The 20,915-nt window shown below is 38.7% G+C and overlaps 1 protein-coding gene and 1 pseudogene across 1 annotated transcript; one reads left to right on the top strand and one right to left on the bottom strand.

Annotated features, from left to right (window-relative positions):
* Nucleotides 1-1,411: 1,411 nt before the first annotated feature.
* Nucleotides 1,412-3,752, bottom strand: LOC141847605 (uncharacterized). The gene has a single exon (XM_074735660.1). The coding sequence runs from the start codon at nucleotides 3,155-3,157 to the stop codon at nucleotides 1,412-1,414; it is 1,746 nt and encodes a 581-aa protein (XP_074591761.1). The 5' UTR covers nucleotides 3,158-3,752.
* Nucleotides 3,753-11,826: 8,074 nt separating this feature from the next.
* Nucleotides 11,827-20,915, top strand: part of LOC141847604 (protein SPA1-RELATED 4-like) — a 10,734-nt pseudogene continuing 1,645 nt past the window's right edge.

Raw genomic sequence — 20,915 nt, 5'->3', positions numbered from 1 at the left:
TTCTCATGCCAAGACTCCCTCTTGGACTTTCTCCACTTATCTTACTCCGTAAGGACTTTCCTGCATATTTAACATACAAATTAGATATCTCATCTTGTGTAACACCCGTAATTTTCCTATGATAATTCTTGGATATTTATGAATGATAGCTTGGTCATGAGGTCTTTAGTAGAGATACCTAAAGAGGACTCATACTAGAAGGTTAGAATTCTAAATAGACAAAGGTAGGGTAAGTCCTAAAAGGGTCTATAGGTCGATGTTTTATGAGGGCTTTGCCAAAAGAAAAAGGGGAAAAGAAAAAGAAAGAAAGTGTGGAGGGGCAAGGATTTGAACCTTGGACCCCCTCCCATGTATAGCAAGCCTTGGACCATATGTGCAAGTAAATAATTCTTGTTAAAAGTATAGAGGGAATGTTACTAGAGGTTAAGGGATCATGCAGTAGCTAATAACCATGCCAAACGAGGAGACGTTTCCTGGCGTTACGGTTTGGTTTTAATACGGCGTAATTAGTGGCGGATCCAGACTAATTTTTCAACAGGGGCTCAATTTTTTCAACCAGGCCGGCTGCAGAATTTTTCGAGCTTCCGATTCTTACGGATGCTAGAAAAATTTGAACAATCTTGAACAGCAATGCGTTTGTAGTTTGAGATTTGACAGCATTTCCATCCAGCACTCTCTTCAGCCTATTTAGTCCTCGCAAAATTCTAAATGTTCTTCTTTCCTTCACAAAATTTTCAGTGAGACAATCTTATCATATAAGAAGCTTCAAGACAGTAAATGCAGTAACTCAAGGACTTCATCTCCTGACAAGCTTTTTCTCATAATTAAACAGAGGTTTCAGTAAAAGGTTACTCTTCACAGCATAACTAGGTTAGTGTATGCGCACAACCAGATTAGAACTTCTAAAAATAGTGTAACGCAAAATATGACACCCACCACTAAAACTAAAAATAACACATACTATATTTGATCTCAGTAATGGCACCCCAGGAATTACCCCCATTTTAAATCAGCTGCACATGCTTACTATATCAACTTGACAAAGTATCATTAATAGTTTAGTGGTTTGGTTCTCTTATTTTTGGTTGTCATAACACGCACAGAGTTGCTTGCTTTATCTTCACACAATATTACCCAATTGTTTAACCTTTGTTTGGTTAAAAGAAACAACAAAAGTATTGTCACTCCACCAAAACTTTTTCAAAATTTGCATCTGTAAATCATAGTTCAGAAAACAACCACCATCAGTAACATCATAAACAAGCAGAATACACATTTCAAGATTTTTTCAAGACATTTAAATGAAATTCTTTAAGTGATTAATCCTATTGCTACCTCTGTAGTCTGTTCAAGTAGCATTTGGTCCAGAATTGGAATACACGTTTCTGAGCTTGCAGGCTGACCTCAAGTATCAAACAAGAGGAGACAATTGTGTTCTACGAGTATTCATTTGCTGAAAATGTTGTAAAATTTGTTCATTTTCAATTGTGGCAAAAATCTCCTTCTCGATGTATACAACCAAACTATCATTCATCCACTCATCCCCCATCCTATTGCGTAAATCAGTCTTGATAATTTTCATCGCAGAAAAGACCCTTTCAACAGAAGCAGTTGTAACTGGTAAGACCAATGCTAGCTCGATCAAACGATATACCAATGAAAAAACTGTATTTTTGCCAGTTTCAACCATCTTTTTAGCAAGACTTTCCAAATCTTCAATCATAGAAAATTCATCTTCTTCTCGTACATTTAGAATGTAAGTCTCAAGCTGGTTCTCAAGTATTATATGATCAGTTAACGAAAAATCCTCCGGATAAAGTTTAGCAAGGTGGAGTAGTTTACCAATATCAAATTGAGAAAAAGAGTCCTTTGGATCTAAACAAGCAATGCAAGTAAGTACCTCCGTATTTGATTCTGAAAAACGATTATTCATCTCTTGAATCATCATATCAAGAACCTGAAATAATAATAATAAATGAATACAAAATGTATTAGAAAGCAATATCATAAAAATACTAAAATTCAATAAAGTATATAAAATTAATACCTCACAGAAAATTCCAACGCGATAGTGATGAAAATTAGTAATCATTTGCCCATTACGTCTGCTACGACCACGAATTCTTATATTTTCTTCCATATTCGGTACTAGGATCATATGGTTGCTACAAAATGTGTTGACGACATCCAAATGTTTCTCCCATCCTTCCTCTCTAAATTTTTGTAGTCGAACTTTCATCGTTTTGATCAAACTGACAGCTAGTACCATATTTTGATTCTTTTGTTGTAAAGCAAGCGACAATTCATTTGTGATCCCCAATAAATATTTCATGAAATGCATCACAAACACAAATTCATAATTCTCCATCTTATCAATCAAACTAGCAGCCATACCACTACTATCATCATTAGTACCATCATCATGCACATTTTCAAGCACTTGTAAAACAGAATTCCACGAAGATATTAAACGAACAATAGTCATATAATGCGAACCCCAACGAGTATCCCCTGGTCGTTTTAAACTGATTTCCTGATTTTTTCCTTTGCCACTAACAATATCTCCTTTCTCTAAACCTTCTAAAAGTCTATCATGTTCAATTTGTCTAAATTTATCTTTTCTTTTACATGAAGCACCAGCAATATTCACAATCATAGTAACATACTGGAAAAAATCACTCACAATCCGATTACTTTTAGCAACTGCAACAACAACTAGTTGAAGCTGGTGAGAAAAACAATGGATATACCTTGCAGATGAATTTTCCTTCAATATGAGAGCTTTCAATCCATTATACTCGCCTCGCATATTTGAGGCCCCATCATATCCTTGGCCCCTTAATCTTGATAATGATAATTTATGTTTTGCAAATAATTCATCAATAGCCTTCTTTAAAGAAATAGCAGAAGTGTCAGACACATGAACAACAGCAAGAAATCTTTCAATAACACATCCTTGTTTGTTCACGTATCTCAAAACAACTCCCATTTGCTCTTTGACTGAACTATCTCGGCATTCATCAACCATAAGAGAAAATATATTGTCCCCTATGTCATTAAGAATGACATTTGTGACTTCAGTAGCACAAGCCCGTGTTAACTCCTTTTGAATTGTTGGAGACTTCATTTGATTGTTTCCAGGGGCATTATCATTCATTGTCTTGGCAACATCGTCATTTCTTTGAGTATACCACTCAATCAATTCAAGAAAATTACCTTTATTTAAAGAATGCAATGACTCGTCATGCCCGCGGAAAGGCAAACCTTGCTTTAAAAGAAAACGTGTAACATCTAAAACTGCCGTTAATCGAGTGCGATACGCAACCTCGATTGCGCGCCCCTGTGCTTGTAACAAATGTGACACACTTTGTCGCTGATTTTGAAAAGCCTCAAGTTGTGTTCTTGCATCATTATGAACACTACTTACACCACCAACATGCGTATTAAATGTTTCAATAGCTTTTTTCCAATTAGTTATTCCTGAATTGGTAAATGCCTCATCTCTACCTCGACATCCTCTTTGAGAATTTGCAAAAAGATAGCAGCAAAAACAAAAAGCAGCATCTTTTGAAATGCTATATTCTAACCATGAAAACTTTTTAAACCAAGCATCTTGAAAACTCCTATGCTCTTTACCAAATTGTTTTCGAGGATAACTATGACCAAATGGTTGACAAGGGCCTCTAATCAAATATTCTCTTCGAATTTGATCTCTAATAGAAATATCAAATTCATTAATTGGTTTACGTAGCCCTGGATCACTAATAACATCATCTGGGTTGAATTCAATGCAATGATGTTTTTTCTTACTATTTTCTTCATTACTAGAAGATTCCACACTTCGTTTTAAATATTTTTCCATAACCTATATTAAAAAAATAAAACAATAATTAAAATCCATAACCTTTAAAATTTTGCATTTCCTATTTGTATATATAAATTATGCAAAAAAAAGTAGAGGTAAATTAAGAAAAAACAATTAAATTATGAAAAAACTATAAATGAATTACTTCTACGATTTGAACACAATTACACAATAATCAATCAGATATGAAACAGATTAAACAGATTACACAATAATCAATCATATCTAAAACAGATTAAAAATGTGGGGCTATAAACAGTATTAAACAGATTATTATCTAAACAGATTAAACAGTGCTAAAATCAAAATCAGTTATTAAACAGTACTAAAATCATTAAAATCAAAGCAGATTAAACAGTGAAGATTAAACAGTGATTAAACAGTTATACCTAAATAAAATACCTAATCAGTGAGTGGAGTTGAAGCCTGAAGGCGCCGCCCGCTGCCCGCAGCAGACCGCAGACCGCAGCGATCGAAGCTTGAAGGCGGGGGCGGGGCGGTTCGGACTTCGGAGGACGCGATCGGCGCGGCGATCGAAGCTTGGCCGGCGATTGAAACTTGAAGGCGGCGATCGAAGCTTGGGCGGCGATCGGCGGCGCCGCGGCGGGACGGTGCGGTTCGGAGTTCGGAGGACGCGATCGGAGGACGGCAGAACGCGATCGCAGGATCGCTTGAAGGGGCGGACGGGCGGTGGCGCGGTGCGGTTCGGACGAGGACGCGATGAGGAGGATACGATCGGCGGTGCCGCGGTGCGAGAAGCGGAGAAACCTAATCAAGTTTAACCCAAAACATTAGCCCCTAATCAAAATAAACCCAACAAATTTGGCCGGCCCGGGCCGTCGGCCCGTCGCCCTTTTTGTCCTGGGCCGGGCTCTGCCCGCAGGCCGCAGGCCGCACAAATCCCGCACCGCCGCAGTGGCCGACCTTTTTTTTCCACCTCTTTTCCTCGCCGTCGGCCCGTCGCCGTTCACGTACCATTTGCCTTTGCCGCGCGGTGGAGCTCCCCGGCCGACGGTTCATGGTCGGACGATGGACCTCCAGGCTCCAGGAGGGGGCTACCGCGATCTCAGAGGGGGCTCAAGCCCCCCCCCCCCCCCCCCCCCCCTTGGATCCGCCCCGACGATGGACCTCCAGGCTCCAGGAGGGGGCTACCGCGATCTCAGGGGGGGGCTCAAGCCCCCCCCCCCCCCGCCCCCCCCCCTTGGATCCGCCACTGGGCGTAATGGCAAAATTAATAGGAATTAAGATCTACATTACTGTACTACCTTTTATATAAGCATGAAGGCCAACGAAGGCCAAAGCTATTTCGTCCGCGGTGAAGTTGCCTTCTTCTTCTTCCTTTCTGTCAATTGCCGAAGGTGCTGGGATTTGAGAGCTGAGGGAGTCACAGGGTTTCTTTCTTCCTGGTTGACAGAGGGTTTGTTTAGCATCAGCACTGTAAGTTTTCTCACCTGCAGTGTAATAGCTACGATCGTTTACTGGTTTTCCTTCTAAAGTTTAACTGTCACTTAGGTTTATGGTTGTATGGTTGTTTTAACCATGTTTTGTTAGAGCAAACTACATTTACATGAGATCTGTGACCATGTTAAACTTCTGTGACCATGTTAAACATAACCAGGGAATCTGTTGTTAGGTTGGAAAAAAAGTTAAAGTGTTGACAGAAATGAACTTAGCAGAGTTTCGTAGTGTGTATCAGAGAGGGTTGTAATCGATCACAGGATCGATTACAAGAACGGTAATTGACTAACGGATTGATTAGTAAGTTTAAAGAGGAAAAATTTACGTCAAATGATCGATCACTTGATCGATTAGAGTGGGTAATCGATCGGTTGATCGATTACCAAGTCTCCGAATCCTCATTCGGCCTTCATCAGCCGAATACTCATTCAGTCATCACCAGTCCATCACCAGCCGATTGTCGATACCCATTCGGCCGGCACCTAGCCGAATACCCGAAACCGAATACTCATTCGGATTGCCGAATACCCATTCGGCCGACACCTAGCCGAATACCCGAAGCCGAATACTCAATCAGATTGCCGACTATCCATTCGGCCGGCACCTAGCCGAATACCCGAAGCCGAGTCCTCATTCGGCCGTCTAGCTCAGCCGAATCCTCATTCGGCCCTAGCTCAGCCGAGTCCTCATTCGGCCGCCGATCCTCATTCGGCCCTAGCTCAGCCGAATCCTCATACGGCCAAGGTTAATTGATACTATAACGCAACCAGTCAAGTTGACTACCCTGAAGAAGATTAGGGTTTGGGTCAAGGCTGAATATTGTTAATCATAGGGTATGTTATACCTCATGTCAAAGATATGTAATGCGAATGTTCACCATGTCATGTCATGAAAATGTTAAAGAACATTCATGTGAAAATGAAAACGAAAGTAGAAAGTTATTTTACTTTAATGAAAGGCTTGTACCGGAACCCGAAAGGGATCCAAGGGATGAGCACCTTTAGAACGCCCCTAGGTTGAAGGACATTAGAGAAGACCTAGTATGCAGGTAGGTCGAGACTAGCTATCTCGTACTTACTTGAAGGAATGCGCGCGAGAAATGAATGGGTACAAGCCAGGGGACCCCAACAATGTTGATTATGTTTATCTAATAAGATAATATATTTTGAAAAAACAAATGGTTATCATGCTAAAGGTATATGCTATGAATGTTAAAGTAAGTGAATATACATGATTATGAACTGTTAATATGCTTCTATGTTGTATGCCAGGAATGATATGTTTTTGTGGCATTCGGATTTTGTGAGTAGGAAAGAAACTTACTAAGCCCTGTGCTTATAGATTTCTTCCTTATATTGCAGATCCAACTAACAGGCACTGAGTTAAGGGGGGCAGCGGGACAAGGCTGGAATGATGTGTGTGGTGGTGACTTGACCAAGTCTTGGCCATACAAACATTTTCTATTATTCTTGTGGGTTGTAGTTGACTAAAACTATCATGTTATATTTGTTTCCTGATGTGAACTTAGCATCTAGACTTATTATGCTTTTAAGTTTATTTATTATATACGAATCTATGTTTTGTCGTAATGCTTTAGTTTCCGCTGCAAAGTTTTTAGATTTTCATATATGATAGATAAATGTATGAATGAATGAATAAACTGTGACGTCCGTCAAGGCCCACGTAAGGGCGGGCGTTACATCTTGTGCTCTAAGGTTCATTGGTGTCAAACATCAAAAATATAACATATGAGCATGATTGCAACAACAATTTTAGTACAAAATAGGAAAATTATAGTACAAATTTTGACAATTTCAGTACAAATAGATTGAGATCGAGTACAATTTTGGAAAATCTGAGTATCAAGTTTCACCATGTACATGGTTTAGTAACCATATAGGAAAACATGTCTTGATGCGACCTCACAATTACTTTTCCATTTGTAACACCCGTAATTTTCCTATGATAATTCCTGGATATTTATGAATGATAGCCTGGTCATGAGGTCTTTAGTAGAGATACCTAAAGAGGACTCATACTAGAAGGTTAGAATTCTAAATAGACAAAGGTAGGGTAAGCCCTAAAGGGGTCTATAGGTCAATGTTTTATGAGGGCTTTGCCAAAAGAAAAAGGGGAAAAGAAAAAGAAAGAAAGTGTGGAGGGGCAAGGATTTGAACCTTGGACCCCCTCCCATGTATAGCAAGCCTTGGACCATATGTGCAAGTAAATAATTCTTGTTAAAAGTATAGAGGGAATGTTACTAGAGGTTAAGGGATCATGCAGTAGCTAATAACCATGCCAAACGAGGAGACGTTTCCTGGCGTTACGGTTTGGTTTTAATACGGCGTAATGGCAAAATTAAGAGGAATTAAGATCTGCGTTACTGTACTACCTTTTATATAAGCATGAAGGCCAACGAAGGCCAAAGCTATTTCGTCCGCGGTGAAGTTGCCTTCTTCTTCTTCCTTTCTGTCAATTGCCGAAGGTGCTGGGATTTGAGAGCTGAGGGAGTCACAGGGTTTCTTTCTTCCTGGTTGACAGAGGGTTTGTTTAGCATCAGCACTGTAAGTTTCCTCACCTGCAGTGTAATAGCTACGATCGTTTACTGGTTTTCCTTCTGAAGTTTAACTGTCACTCAGGTTTATGGTTGTATGGTTGTTTTAACCATGTTTTGTTAGAGCAAACTACATTTACATGAGATCTGTGACCATGTTAAACTTCTGTGACCATGTTAAACATAACCAGGGAATCTGTTGTTAGGTTGGAAAAAGTTAAAGTGTTGACAGAAATGAACTTAGCAGAGTTTCGTAGTGTGTATCAGAGAGGGTTGTAATCGATCACAGGATCGATTACAAGAACGGTAATTGACTAACGGATTGATTAGTAAGTTTAAAGAGGAAAAATTTACGTCAAATGATCGATCACTTGATCGATTAGAGTGGGTAATCGATCGGTTGATCGATTACCAAGTCTCCGAATCCTCATTCGGCCTTCATCAGCCGAATACTCATTCAGCCATCACCAGCCGAATACCCATTCGGCCGGCACCTAGCCGAATACCCGAAACCGAATACTCATTCGGATTGCCGAATACCCATTCGGCCGGCACCTAGCCGAATACCCGAAGCCGAATACTCAATCAGATTGCCGACTATCCATTCGGCCGGCACCTAGCCGAATACCCGAAGCCGAGTCCTCATTCGGCCGCCGAATCCTCATTCGGCCCTAGCTCAGCCGAATCCTCATTCGGCCGCTCAGCCGAATCCTCATTCGGCCCTAGCTCAGCCGAATCCTCATTCGGCCCTAGCTCAGCCGAATCCTCATACGGCCAAGGTTAATTGATACTATAACGCAACCAGTCAAGTTGACTACCCTGAAGAAGATTAGGGTTTGGGTCAAGGCTGAATATTGTTAATCATAGGGTATGTTATACCTCATGTCAAAGATATGTAATGCTAATGTTCACCATGTCATGTCATGAAAATGTTAAAGAACATTCATGTGAAAATGAAAACGAAAGTAGGAAGTTATTTTACTTTAATGAAAGGCTTGTACCGGAACCCGAAAGGGATCCAAGGGATGGGCACCTTTAGAACGCCCCTAGGTTGAAGGACATTAGAGAAGACCTAGTATGCAGGTAGGTCGAGACTAGCTATCTCGTACTTACTTGAAGGAATGCGCGCGAGAAATGAATGGGTACAAGCCAGGGGACCCCAACAATGTTGATTATGTTTATCTAATAAGATAATATATTTTGAAAAAGCAAATGGTTATCATGCTAAAGGTATATGCTATGAATGTTAAAGTAAGTGAATATACATGATTATGAACTGTTAATATGCTTCTATGTTGTATGCCAGGAATGATATGTTTTTGTGGCATTCGGATTTTGTGAGTAGGAAAGAAACTTACTAAGCCCTGTGCTTATAGATTTCTTCCTTATATTGCAGATCCAACTAACAGGCACTGAGTTAAGGGGGGCAGCGGGACAAGGCTGGAATGATGTGTGTGGTGGTGACTTGACCAAGTCTTGGCCATACAAACATTTTCTATTATTCTTGTGGGTTGTAGTTGACTAAAACTATCATGTTATATTTGTTTCCTGATGTGAACTTAGCATCTAGACTTATCATGCTTTTAAGTTTATTTATTGTATACGAATCTATGTTTTGTCGTAATGCTTTAGTTTCCGCTGCAAAGTTTTTAGATTTTCGTATATGATAGATAAATGTATGAATGAATGAATAAACTGTGACGTCCTAGGAAAACATGTCAAGAGTGAGCTCACCATTACTTTTCCACTACTTTGTATTATTTTACTCTTGATGCGACCTCACATATGTATGGTCTAGTAACCATGGTGGAAACCATGTCAAGAGTTTACTAACCATTTTTATTTCACTAGTTTGGGTTATGCCAAGAGCAAGTGAAATTTGAGTACAAAATAAGGAAATTTCAGTACTCATTGTGGAAATTACAGTATAAATCGAGTGAGATCCAGTACGATTTTAAGAAATTTGAGTATAGTTGAGATGACACCCCCACCATGATGACCATGAGGCAACCTCACATGTACATGGTTTAGTAACCATATAGGAAAACATGTCAAGAGTGAGCTCACCATTACTTTTCCACTACTTTGAATTATTTTACTCTTGATGCGACCTCACATATGTATGGTCTAGTAACCATGGTGGAAACCATGTCAAGAGTTTACTAACCATTTTTATTTCACTAGTTTGGGTTATGCCAAGAGCAAGTGAAATTTGAGTACAAAATAAGGAAATTTCAGTACTCATTGTGTAAATTACAGTATCAATCGAGTGAGATCCAGTATGATTTTAGAAGATTTGAGTATAGTGTTCAGATGAGACCTTCAGCATGATGACCATGAGGCAACCTCACATACATATGGTTTGGTAACCATGTAGAAAAACATGTCAAGAGTGAGCTTACTATTATTATTTCACCACGAAGGGAATGCCAAGAGCAAGTGAAATTTGAGTACAAAATAAGGAAATTTCAGTACTCATTGTGGAAATTACAGTATAAATCGAGTGAGATCCAGTACGATTTTAAGAAATTTGAGTATAGTTGAGATGACACCCCCACCATGATGACCATGAGGCAACCTCACATGTACATGGTTTAGTAACCATATAGGAAAACATGTCAAGAGTGAGCTCACCATTACTTTTCCACTACTTTGTATTATTTTACTCTTGATGCGACCTCACATATGTATGGTCTAGTAACCATGGTGGAAACCATGTCAAGAGTTTACTAACCATTTTTATTTCACTAGTTGAGTATCCGTCTCCTTGAGGCGACTGAATTCAAAATGCAGTCGACTGAATTTTTCCTTCGGTCGACTGATTGTGACATCAGTCGACTGATGTGAACGACCAGTCGAGTCATTCTGGCTTCTGTTCGCTGCTGAGTTGCCTCAGTCGACTGTCCTTAAAAGGCAGTCGACTGAGATTCAAAAATGACTCGACTGGCCTTAAAAACAGTCGACTGAAACGGCGTATCAGGAGTAATAACTTGGTGCCAGTCGACGGAACTCAAAATCCAGTCGACTATCTTGAGCATTCGCCACAGAACCAACTCCAGTCGACTGAGATTAAATCCCAGTCGACTGACCTCGAACAGTGACGAATCTGACTCGACTGGGATCATATTCCAGTCGTTTGCGTGTTTTTCCTTTGAATGCACGAAAACCTTACCTCCAGTCGACTGATATTTATTCACAGTCGACTGATCCACGAACAGAGGCAATTTGGACTCGACTGGAGACCCTCCTCAGTCGACTACGTGTTTTTCCTTTGAATGCACGAAAACCTCACCTCAGTCGACTGCGTGTTTTTCCTTTGAATGCGCGAAAACCTCACCGCAGTCGACTAGATTTATTCCCAGTCGACTGACCACGAACAGAGGCAATTTGGACTCGACTGAAGACGCTCCTCAGTCGACTGCGTGTTTTTCCTTTGCATTCGCGATAACCTCACATCAGTCGACTGAGATTTATTCCCAGTCGACTGACCACGAACAGAGGCAATTTGGACTCGACTGGAGACCCTCCTCAGTCGACTGCGGTCATTTTATCGTGTTTTTAAACCCAAATCGCAAATCGCGGTCGAACTCTAACCACGCAGTCGACTAGGGTTATTTCTCTCCCTCCGGCGATTCCTTCTCTTCCGACGACCTTTCCTTCTCCGACGCTTTTCTTCCTCTCCAGCGTGTATCCGGCTGTCTCCGGCGGCAAGGTCTCTCTCTGTGGCCCCTTTCTTTCTCGCCGGTGTCACCGGGAAGAAGAAGAAAGTTGAACAACTGGTGTCGCCGGAAAGCCTTAGCTCGTGAACAGTTGGGGAGAAGAAGAGAGGAGGCTCTGCGCACGTGGTGAGCAAAGGGGGAGAAGAGGAGAGAAAGGGAAAGGGTAAGTTTGTAAAATCATGTATTGGGGAGTTGAAACTAAGGTTTGGGGAGTGCATGCAAAGAAATTCATGGGTGCCTTTGTTATACGACTGACCACAAAGATAAATTTTCCATTGGGTATTTTTAAGCAAGTTACCCTTTTCTTTTTAAATTAAAACGGAGCAGCGGCAGCAGACCCTTATCTCCCTCTGCTTGCTTCATTCTTGGAACGACAAGGACCGAGCAAAAAACGGAGGAGGAGGAGGAGGAGGAGGAGGAGGAGAAAGGAGTAAAGTAATTAGTAATGCGTGGCTTGGAGGACACGGCTGGTCCCCGCAGCGAGGTCGAGGACGAGGATGAGCCGGCTGCGGCAGCGGAGGATGAGGTCAGCCTGCGTCAATGGGTGGACCAGCCCATCCGGGCCGTGGATCTGCTCCAGTGCCTCCACATCTTCCGGCAGATCGTCGACGCCGTGAACGCTGCCCACTCCCAGGGCGTCGTTGTCGGCGGCGTCCGTCCCTCCTGCTTCGTCATGTCTTCCCTGGATCGCGTTTCCTTCATCGAGTCCGCCTCCTGTTCCGACTCCTCAGAGGACGACGATTTGGCGTCGGGTCGCTCAAGACTTGGCGGTGGTTCCTCCTGGCTGGTGGCCTCGGCGGAGCCGAGTGGCGGCGTCGAGGACGAGAAGGCGGCGTTCCCGATGAAGAAAGTACTGCAGATGGAGGCCGCGTGGTACACGAGCCCGGAGGAAGATGCTGGGAAGCCAGCTACATTTGCATCGGATGTTTACCGATTAGGTGTCCTCCTTTTCGAGGTTTGAAGATCTTTCACCTCTTTCTTCGTGCCTTTTTCTTGCTTTGGTGTTTGGTTGGGAAGCTAATTGAGATGGGATTTTCTTGTCTAGCTGTTCTACTCGTTCGAGTCGCTAGAGGAGAAGTTTATATCGATGGCCAACTTGAGACACCGTGTTCTGCCGCCACAGCTTCTGCTCAAGTGGCCCAAGGAAGCCTCCTGCTGCCTTTGGCTGTTGCATCCTCACCCGGATACCCGGCCTAAGGTGAGGTGAGTTGCTAGATCTTTTGGAATCTCTGCTGCAACTACTGTTTTATTTCATTATTTAATCCGCTTCATCGATGATCGTGATGGAATTACACGAATTGTTCTTTATGCATGAATTTCTCAAAGTCTGGGAACAATTCGAAATCAGATCGCATATATCATTGATGTAAAACAATTTAACGGAGAATGACTGTGAAATCTAACCTGAATTCAGAGTCATTGTTATCAAACTGTTGTTGTTGAGCAGTATGAAGATCAAAAGACAAAATCTTGCGGCAGGTTGATCTTCCAAAGGGAATAAGGAGACAGTAGCCGTATTCTTCTTTCACATGGAATAAGAAGAAGTCTGGACACCTCACCCTTTGGGGCCCAAACCTTTATATACTTTAGGCCCATTTATGTTATCAACCCATCAAAAATAACACATACCGAGCAAATGCCTCTATACACAAGGTCCATATTAATTAATTTATCCCATGATTAATATATTAATCAGATCACTCCACTGTATTAGGCTTAAGTCTTAATGACAAATCCATATGTTATGAATTTAATATGTAAGCTCACATATGGAGAAATAAATTCCAACAATCTCCCATTTGAACTACATATCGTTCCGCACATAACACATAGTAAAATAGCTTAACAATGTCACTTGATGGGAGAAATACCTTTTAGAACAATCTGATCTATTAATCTCATTAGTTTATGATTCAAGTGGTAATTGTTATAATATCTGTAATAAGACCAATCAATAATTACAATACCAATGTTACTAATAATATAAATCTGATATGGATGTGTAGTATGAAATTATATGAAATGCTTGATCTACATATGCCTATTTTCAACTGGTCCTCTTTATAATCCAAAGGGATCTAAAATCATAATTACAAGCACCATATGCTAAAACCCTATAGTAAATCATGTTTTCTTTATTTCAGAGTTGTCGAAACAAAATACACATATGTATCTTTAAACCTTAGTATGTACAAGGAATATAAAATTATAGTATCCATATGTGTTAATCAACTTGAAGTATAAAATAATAAATAAAAGCTCCTACTAAATGGGTACTCCATTCAAAAGAAGAACCCCCATCGATCTACATGCTTATGAAATACCTTGGGTGGTAAGCCCTTGCTGAGTGGATCGACTATCATTGAGTCTGTACTAATATGCTCAATTGATATTTAACCATTCTGAACTCTTTCTTTTATCGCTAAGAACTTGATGTCAATGTGTTTAGACTTTAACAAATTGCGGTTGTTCTTGAAATACAATTCGATGACTTTATTATTACAGTTAATCTTCAATGGGTTCTCAATACCATCAACTTTCTGCAATTTGATAAAATTTTGCATCCATATCCCATGGTTGGATGCTTAATAGCAAGCTATAAATTCTGCTTTTATGGTGGAAGAGTGTCTGTTTGACACTTTTTCATGAAATAACTCTTCAGTAAGCATGAAGACATAATCTAAAGTGGATCTTTTACTATCTAAGCACCCAACAAAGTCAGAGTTCGAATATCTAATCACTTTCAAGTGATTAGATCTTCGATATGTGAACATAAAATCTTTTGTTCTTTACAAATATCGAATAACTTATTTTACTACTTTCTAGTGATCTATTCTAGAATTACTCTAATATCTATTCAACATTCTCACTATGTATGCTATATCTAGACACGTACATACTTGAGCATATATGAAACTCCATAAGCAAAAGCGTAAGGGAATTACTACATCTCAAGTTCAAATTATGAGCATTATTACTAGTTAAATTTGTCAACTTTTGCTGCATGTGTGTCACCAAGTGTATAATTCTATATGTCATACCCACATTTTCAATGTAAATCTTTTATGATAGTCTAAGTATACTTCTTGAACGATCACGATAGATCTATATGCCCAACACAAAAGATACATCATCAAAATCCTTCATTTCAAAATAACAGGATAGAAACTCTTTGGTTTCATATAATAAAACTTTATTATTGCTTGTCAAGAAAAATATCATCCACATATAAAATAAGTATAATGAACTTACTTCCACTGAACTTGAGACATATACATTGACCAACGGTGTTCTCCTTGAAATCAAATGAAGTAACCACCTAAATTAAATTTTCGATACCACTGATAGGACGTTTGGTTTAGACTATAAATTGACTTCTTTAACTTACATATTAGGTGCTTTGAGTTCTTAGACTCAAAATTCTCTAGTTACACCATGTATATTGTCTCATTTATTTCTCCATTAAGAAAAGTAGTCTTTATGTTCATTTGGTGTCGCTCTAAATAATAATGAGATACGAGTGTCATGATTATTCTAAAAGAGTCTTTCATTGAAACGGATGAGAAAATCTCCTTATAATCAACATCTTCCTTCTGTGTGAAACTTTTAACAACAAAACAAGCCTTATACTTTTCTACATTACCTTTCGAATCTTGTTTGTTTGTTTTTAAAAATCCATTTACAACCAATCGATTTCGCCCCTTTAGGCATTTCTATAATTTTTCATACGCTATTGTCAGCCATACACTTCATCTTTTTCTTCATGGTTTCGATCCACTTTTCCAAATAGGCGAGAAAGTTTCTTTGTAATCAACATCTTCCTTCTAAGTGAATTTTTTAGCAACCAGCCGAGTCTTATACTTTTCAACATTACCTTTCGAATCTTGTTTGTTTTAAAAATCCATTTACAACCAATCGATTTCATCCCTTTAGGCAATTCTATAATTTTCCAAACATTATTGTCAGGCAAAGACTTTATCTCTTCATTCATGGCTTCGATTCACTTTTTGGAATTAAGACATTATTTGATTTGATGAAAAGATGTATCAAACTTATGCTCTTGAAGATAAACAGTATAATCATATGAAATTATTGATCTTCTTTCCTTGGTAGATCTCCTTAAAGGCAACACCTCAACATGAGTGGATGGTCCTTCCATTTGTGTTAGAGGTAGCACAAGAATATCTTGGTTCACTATGCCTTTTGGATTTGTAATTTTGATTAGTAACCATAGTAGAAAAACCAATGTTTTCTTCTTAAAAGACTATATTTCTCACATTAGTGCGCCCACAATACTTAATAAATTTGACATTTTCCATCTAAAAAAAAGGACTTATTGGAAGGGTCAAAAAATTTGAAGCCCCTAGACTTTTAGAATAACCTACAAAATAGCAGATTACAGTTCTTGAGTTCAATTTTCTTTCATTAGACCTATAAGACTTGCCTTATCTGGACATCCTCATATGTATAAATGTCTAATGCTAGGCCTTTCCTCTATCCACGATTCATAAGGAGTCTTTGCCATTGTCATATTAGGTACTCTATTTAGTAAGTAAATTGCAGTCTTAATTGCTTCACCCTATAAAGACTCTAGTAAGGAAGAAAAACTCATCATATTTTTTTATCATATCTTTTAGGGTTCGATTTCATTGCTCAACTACACGATTCTGATGTAGTTTACTAGGCATGGTATACTGAGGAATTATTCCGATTAGCAAGGTATTAAGTAAAAAGCCTAGGTCGTTCTCCGGATCCATCATATCTGCCATAGTACTCACCACCATAGCTAAATTCAAAACCTTAATCTTCTTGCTTAGTTGATTTTTAATTTCAACTTTGGTGAATTTGAGCATGTCCAGGGATTGCAACTTATCATGAATAAGACATAAATAACCATATAGCAAATAGTTATCTATGAAACTAATAAAGTATGATTGACCATTCCCTAAAGCCTTAGGGAATGATCCACATATATCTGTCTGTATTAATTCTAAGATTTCATTATATTGGTTTGCACCTTTATTCCATACGACATTGAGACAAGTTTTCTGGAAACAGCCTCTTGCCAAAGGCAAGGTAAGGCTGCGTACAATGGATTCTTTCCCCGGACCCCGCATGGCGGGAGCTTCGTGCACCGGACTGCCCTTTTTTATTGAGACAAGTTTTGTTAGAATAGTAGTTGTCTCGACCTTTTCATTTGTAGTGAATCAGTCTGTTATCTATTTGAGGAAATTGCTTATCCAGCTGATGGTGGCATAACTTGTTGAATTTGATTTTGTGTCTTCATTCTACATTTTCATGAAAAGCAATTGGCTTTTGTGCTTGAGTTAGTTCATTCTATTTTTTTTTATTATTTAATATTGGCATTGTTAATAACTGAATGAGTTGATGATGTATAGTACAGTGGAGTATTGGAAAGTGAGTTCCTCAATCAACCAAAGGATAGTTTGGAGGAGCGTGATGCAGCAATTAAGTTAAAAGAAGAGATAGAAGACCAAGAATTATTGCTGGAGTTTCTTTTGCATTTGCAGTTAAAAAAGAAGGAAATTATTGATCAGTTGCATAATACCATCCATTTTCTTACTGCTGACATGGAAGAAGTCACACACCAAAAATCAATTCTCAGTAAGAAATCATGTTTAAAACTGGACAAGGATGATCATTCATCAAAAGAAAAATTAGATGAACCTTTATTGGATTCTTTAAAAGATGAGTATTCGTTCAACTCAGATGCTAGAAAACGCTTGAGACCTGACCTTCAGAATTCCATCCAAGAGAAGCACTATAATGTTGGTGCTAAAGATCCAAGACCTGAAAATGTTCAGCAGATTCAGGAAAATCCATTATCAAAGAGTTCCCGGTTGATTAAAAACTGTAAAAAGTTAGAGGCTGTTTATTTTTCCACAAGATGCAGGACAGTGAAACAAGAAAGTCAACCAGGAAACAAATTCATTCACATTATTAGTAGTGGCAAAGGGTCAAGTTTTAGGCCCCATGGAAGTTCAGTTGATGATTGGGACTATGATGTAGAAAATGTTGGTAGAAATGAATGGATTAATTCTTTTCTTGGAGGCATGTGCAAATATCTAGCATTTAGCAGGTTGAAAGTGAGGGCTGATCTTAAGCAAGGTGATCTACTGAATCCAAGGAATTTAGTATGTTCAATGGGTTTTGATCGGGATAAAGAATTTTTTGCTACTGCTGGTGTAAATAAGAAAATTAAGATTTTTGAATGCAACACTATTTTGAATGGAGACCGGGATATTCATTATCCTGTAGCAGAAATGATTAATGCCTCAAAGATAAGCTGTATCTGTTGGAACAGCTATATCAAAAGCCATATAGCCTTGAGTGACTTTGAGGGTGTTGTACAGGTACCATATCTTTTGATTGCTAATCTAACAATTCTCTTTTTAAAATTTTCTGAATAAAGATTATTCCAACTTTTAGGCATGGGATGCAACAAGAAACCAAGTTTTTGCAGTAATGAGAGAGCATGAGAAACGAGTATGGTCTGTTGACTTTTCTCTCACAGATCCAACGAAATTGGCTAGTGGTAGCGATGATGGTGCTGTGAAGATATGGAATATCAATCAGGCAATTCTATTTTTGCACTTGGTGTATGTCTGCTTTTGAACTGTGTATACTGCAGTAATCACTCTGGCATATATTATAACAGCTTTGCTTTTAAACACAATAAATAACATCCTTCAAATGATTGTTCTTTCAGGTTGGAAGTGTTTGTACTATCAGAACTAAGGCAAATGTGTGCTCTGTACAATTTCAACCTGATTCTGCTTATTCACTTGCAATTGGTTCGGCAGATCACAAGATCTACTGTTACGATCTCCGTAATTTGAGAATACCTCGTTGTACTCTGGTTAACCATATGAAAACTGTGAGCTATGTCAAGTATCTGGATTCATTGAGTCTAGTATCTGCATCTACTGATAACTCACTAAAGCTATGGGACTTGCCTGCAAGTGCATCAGGAATAATAGAAAGTCCTCTTCAAACTTTCACTGGGCATACAAACATAAAGGTAAAACATCTATTACAATATTTAAATCTTGTACGAGTGACTTATTAGCTAGGAATTTTATCCTTATTCATTCATCTTATTTTGGATGAACTACTAGCGTAGATATGGCCCTTTGCCATAATCACTTTTTGAAATGCCAACTGAAAGATGGATTTCATGCATCATTGTCTTGTTGAAGTTCCTGCAATACTAATTCAAAGAATCCTTCATTTCAATAAAAGATGAAAAAGATTGTTACACAATGATGTAAGGATTTTTTGCCAACTCACAATCAGATTCGTGGATTTTGATTGTGATTCAGTGGAGTTTATTCATCTCTGTTGTTATTTCATGTTTAATTTTAGCCATTGTTTTTTTTTGTGTGTTGAAGCTGATAGTGCCATGGAAACATAATAGTATACAATAAATCATTAAAATTCGTGGTTAATATAAAAGATAGTGTGATAATTGAGTTTGTATAACTAAGGTCATACAAATATCTCAATTTTGTGCTATGGTAAAAGATGGTGTTTTGTCATTGATAGATATAGTTCCCTACAGTTGCTTTTTGGATCTTCTGTCAATGATTGCTTGCTTCCTCTATTAAAACTTTCAACCATAAATTCTTATAGACTCAAGTATTTATAACTCTAATAAATCACAAACATAACTATTACAATATAATAGTTAATTTGAAAATTAATTACTGTTGCTTATGGGAAAATTCTGGTTGAATAGACACAATTGGCATTTCAAAGATTAAATTAGTAGTAATGATATCCATTAATTAACATAGGAATTCCATGCAGATCAGAATCCTTGACTTGCTGTTATGTTTTCTGGATAATTTCTAAAAGTTTGCCTAAAATATGGACTTCAGAATACTCTTTTCAGTTTAACTTAAGCACCTTACCTATTCTTCTTACCTCCTACAGTCCCTGATAATAAGTTGTCCAATTTGCTTTCTCCAGAATTTCGTTGGTCTTTCTACCTCAGATGGATATATTGCTACAGGTTCTGAGACAAATGAGGTATGTATAATTCTTAAGTTCAAGCCTGAGCTGGAGCATGTTTACTGTTTTTCATCTATGACACAAATATCTTGTTTGGTATGTAACCTGTGTTAAGAAATAGCTACTTTGCATATCACATACATTTCAGTGAAATCATCAAGTAATGTGAATATTAAAACACATTAGATATAAGATTTGTTAATTTCGCTTGACTGATCACAAACATGCGTGTGAAAAGAATATTTTTCAATTCGTAGATATTGATATGTTTAGGCTAAGTTATTGTCCTTTGAGATTAGATTATAGACTTTGTATATACATTAATTTAATGCATGCCCTCGTGAGTCGTGAGTTTATACTTTTAACAAAATCACGCACTATTAGTTGGAAATTGACCATCGAGCACACTTAGTTTTGTAAATGGCAAAAGTTGTCTTTCAAAAGTAAAAAAGCTAGAAGACACTTTCTCATTCCACTAGTTATTTCAGCACATGTTAAGGATAGTCTAATTGACTAATACATTATTGTTTTCACCTAAATGAACCTATAGAGATATCCAAATTCAGATATGCGGGTACAAATGAGTTAGTAGAACTCATAGTAGTGGTTTTAAATTTGAATTTTAATCTATGGAGATCCATTAAGGTAAGTTGATTATTTCACCTTAATAAATCAGAATGAAAATTTATGGACACGAATAGGTTTTTGGAATCTCTAGAGCACATTGGTACTCTCACTTTTGTATTTTGACTTGTGGATATCCATTAAGGTGTATTAGCTGTAAATATTCGTTATTTTTATAAATATTTTTTCTAGAATAGGCCCCAAACTCTAACTATAAATAGGGCCTTATATTTTGTAATTGGAATAAGATTTCTTAAGTTATTTTGATAACATGGTATCAGAGCATTAGAAAATTAGAGTTTTATCGGTGCCGACTCTTCGCTCCACCTCGCGGAAGACGCCGCCCGAAGTTTGCAACACCGCAGCGCGATCTCTCCTTAGCGCAAGCGCGACATCTTGCTTCCGCCATCTTTCGGTTTCGATTTCGATCGCGTCGCGCAGCAAGGGGCCGAGGCCTTCTTTCGCAGCACCGAAGCTGGCATCTTTGAGGTGATCGAGCACGCGATCCTCGTCGACGCCTCCTCCCGAGCGCCCTAGCTTTGCCGCAGTTCTTCTCTCGCAAGCGACAGCGACCTCCCCTTCTTTTCCTCCTCTCGGATTTTTTTGGAGTAAAAGGACGAGGGGGAGGGAGAGGCAGTAGCCGATGAGGGCAACGCCGTCG

The sequence above is a fragment of the Curcuma longa genome, chromosome 16, assembly GCF_044706935.1.
Source record: "Curcuma longa cultivar G26 ecotype Majalengka, Jawa Barat chromosome 16, ITB_CL_G26_1.1, whole genome shotgun sequence".
In the NCBI taxonomy this organism is placed as follows: domain Eukaryota; kingdom Viridiplantae; phylum Streptophyta; class Magnoliopsida; order Zingiberales; family Zingiberaceae; genus Curcuma; species Curcuma longa.
The sequence above is the reverse complement of the archived record's forward strand: the minus strand, read 5'-3'. Positions and strand labels throughout refer to the sequence as shown.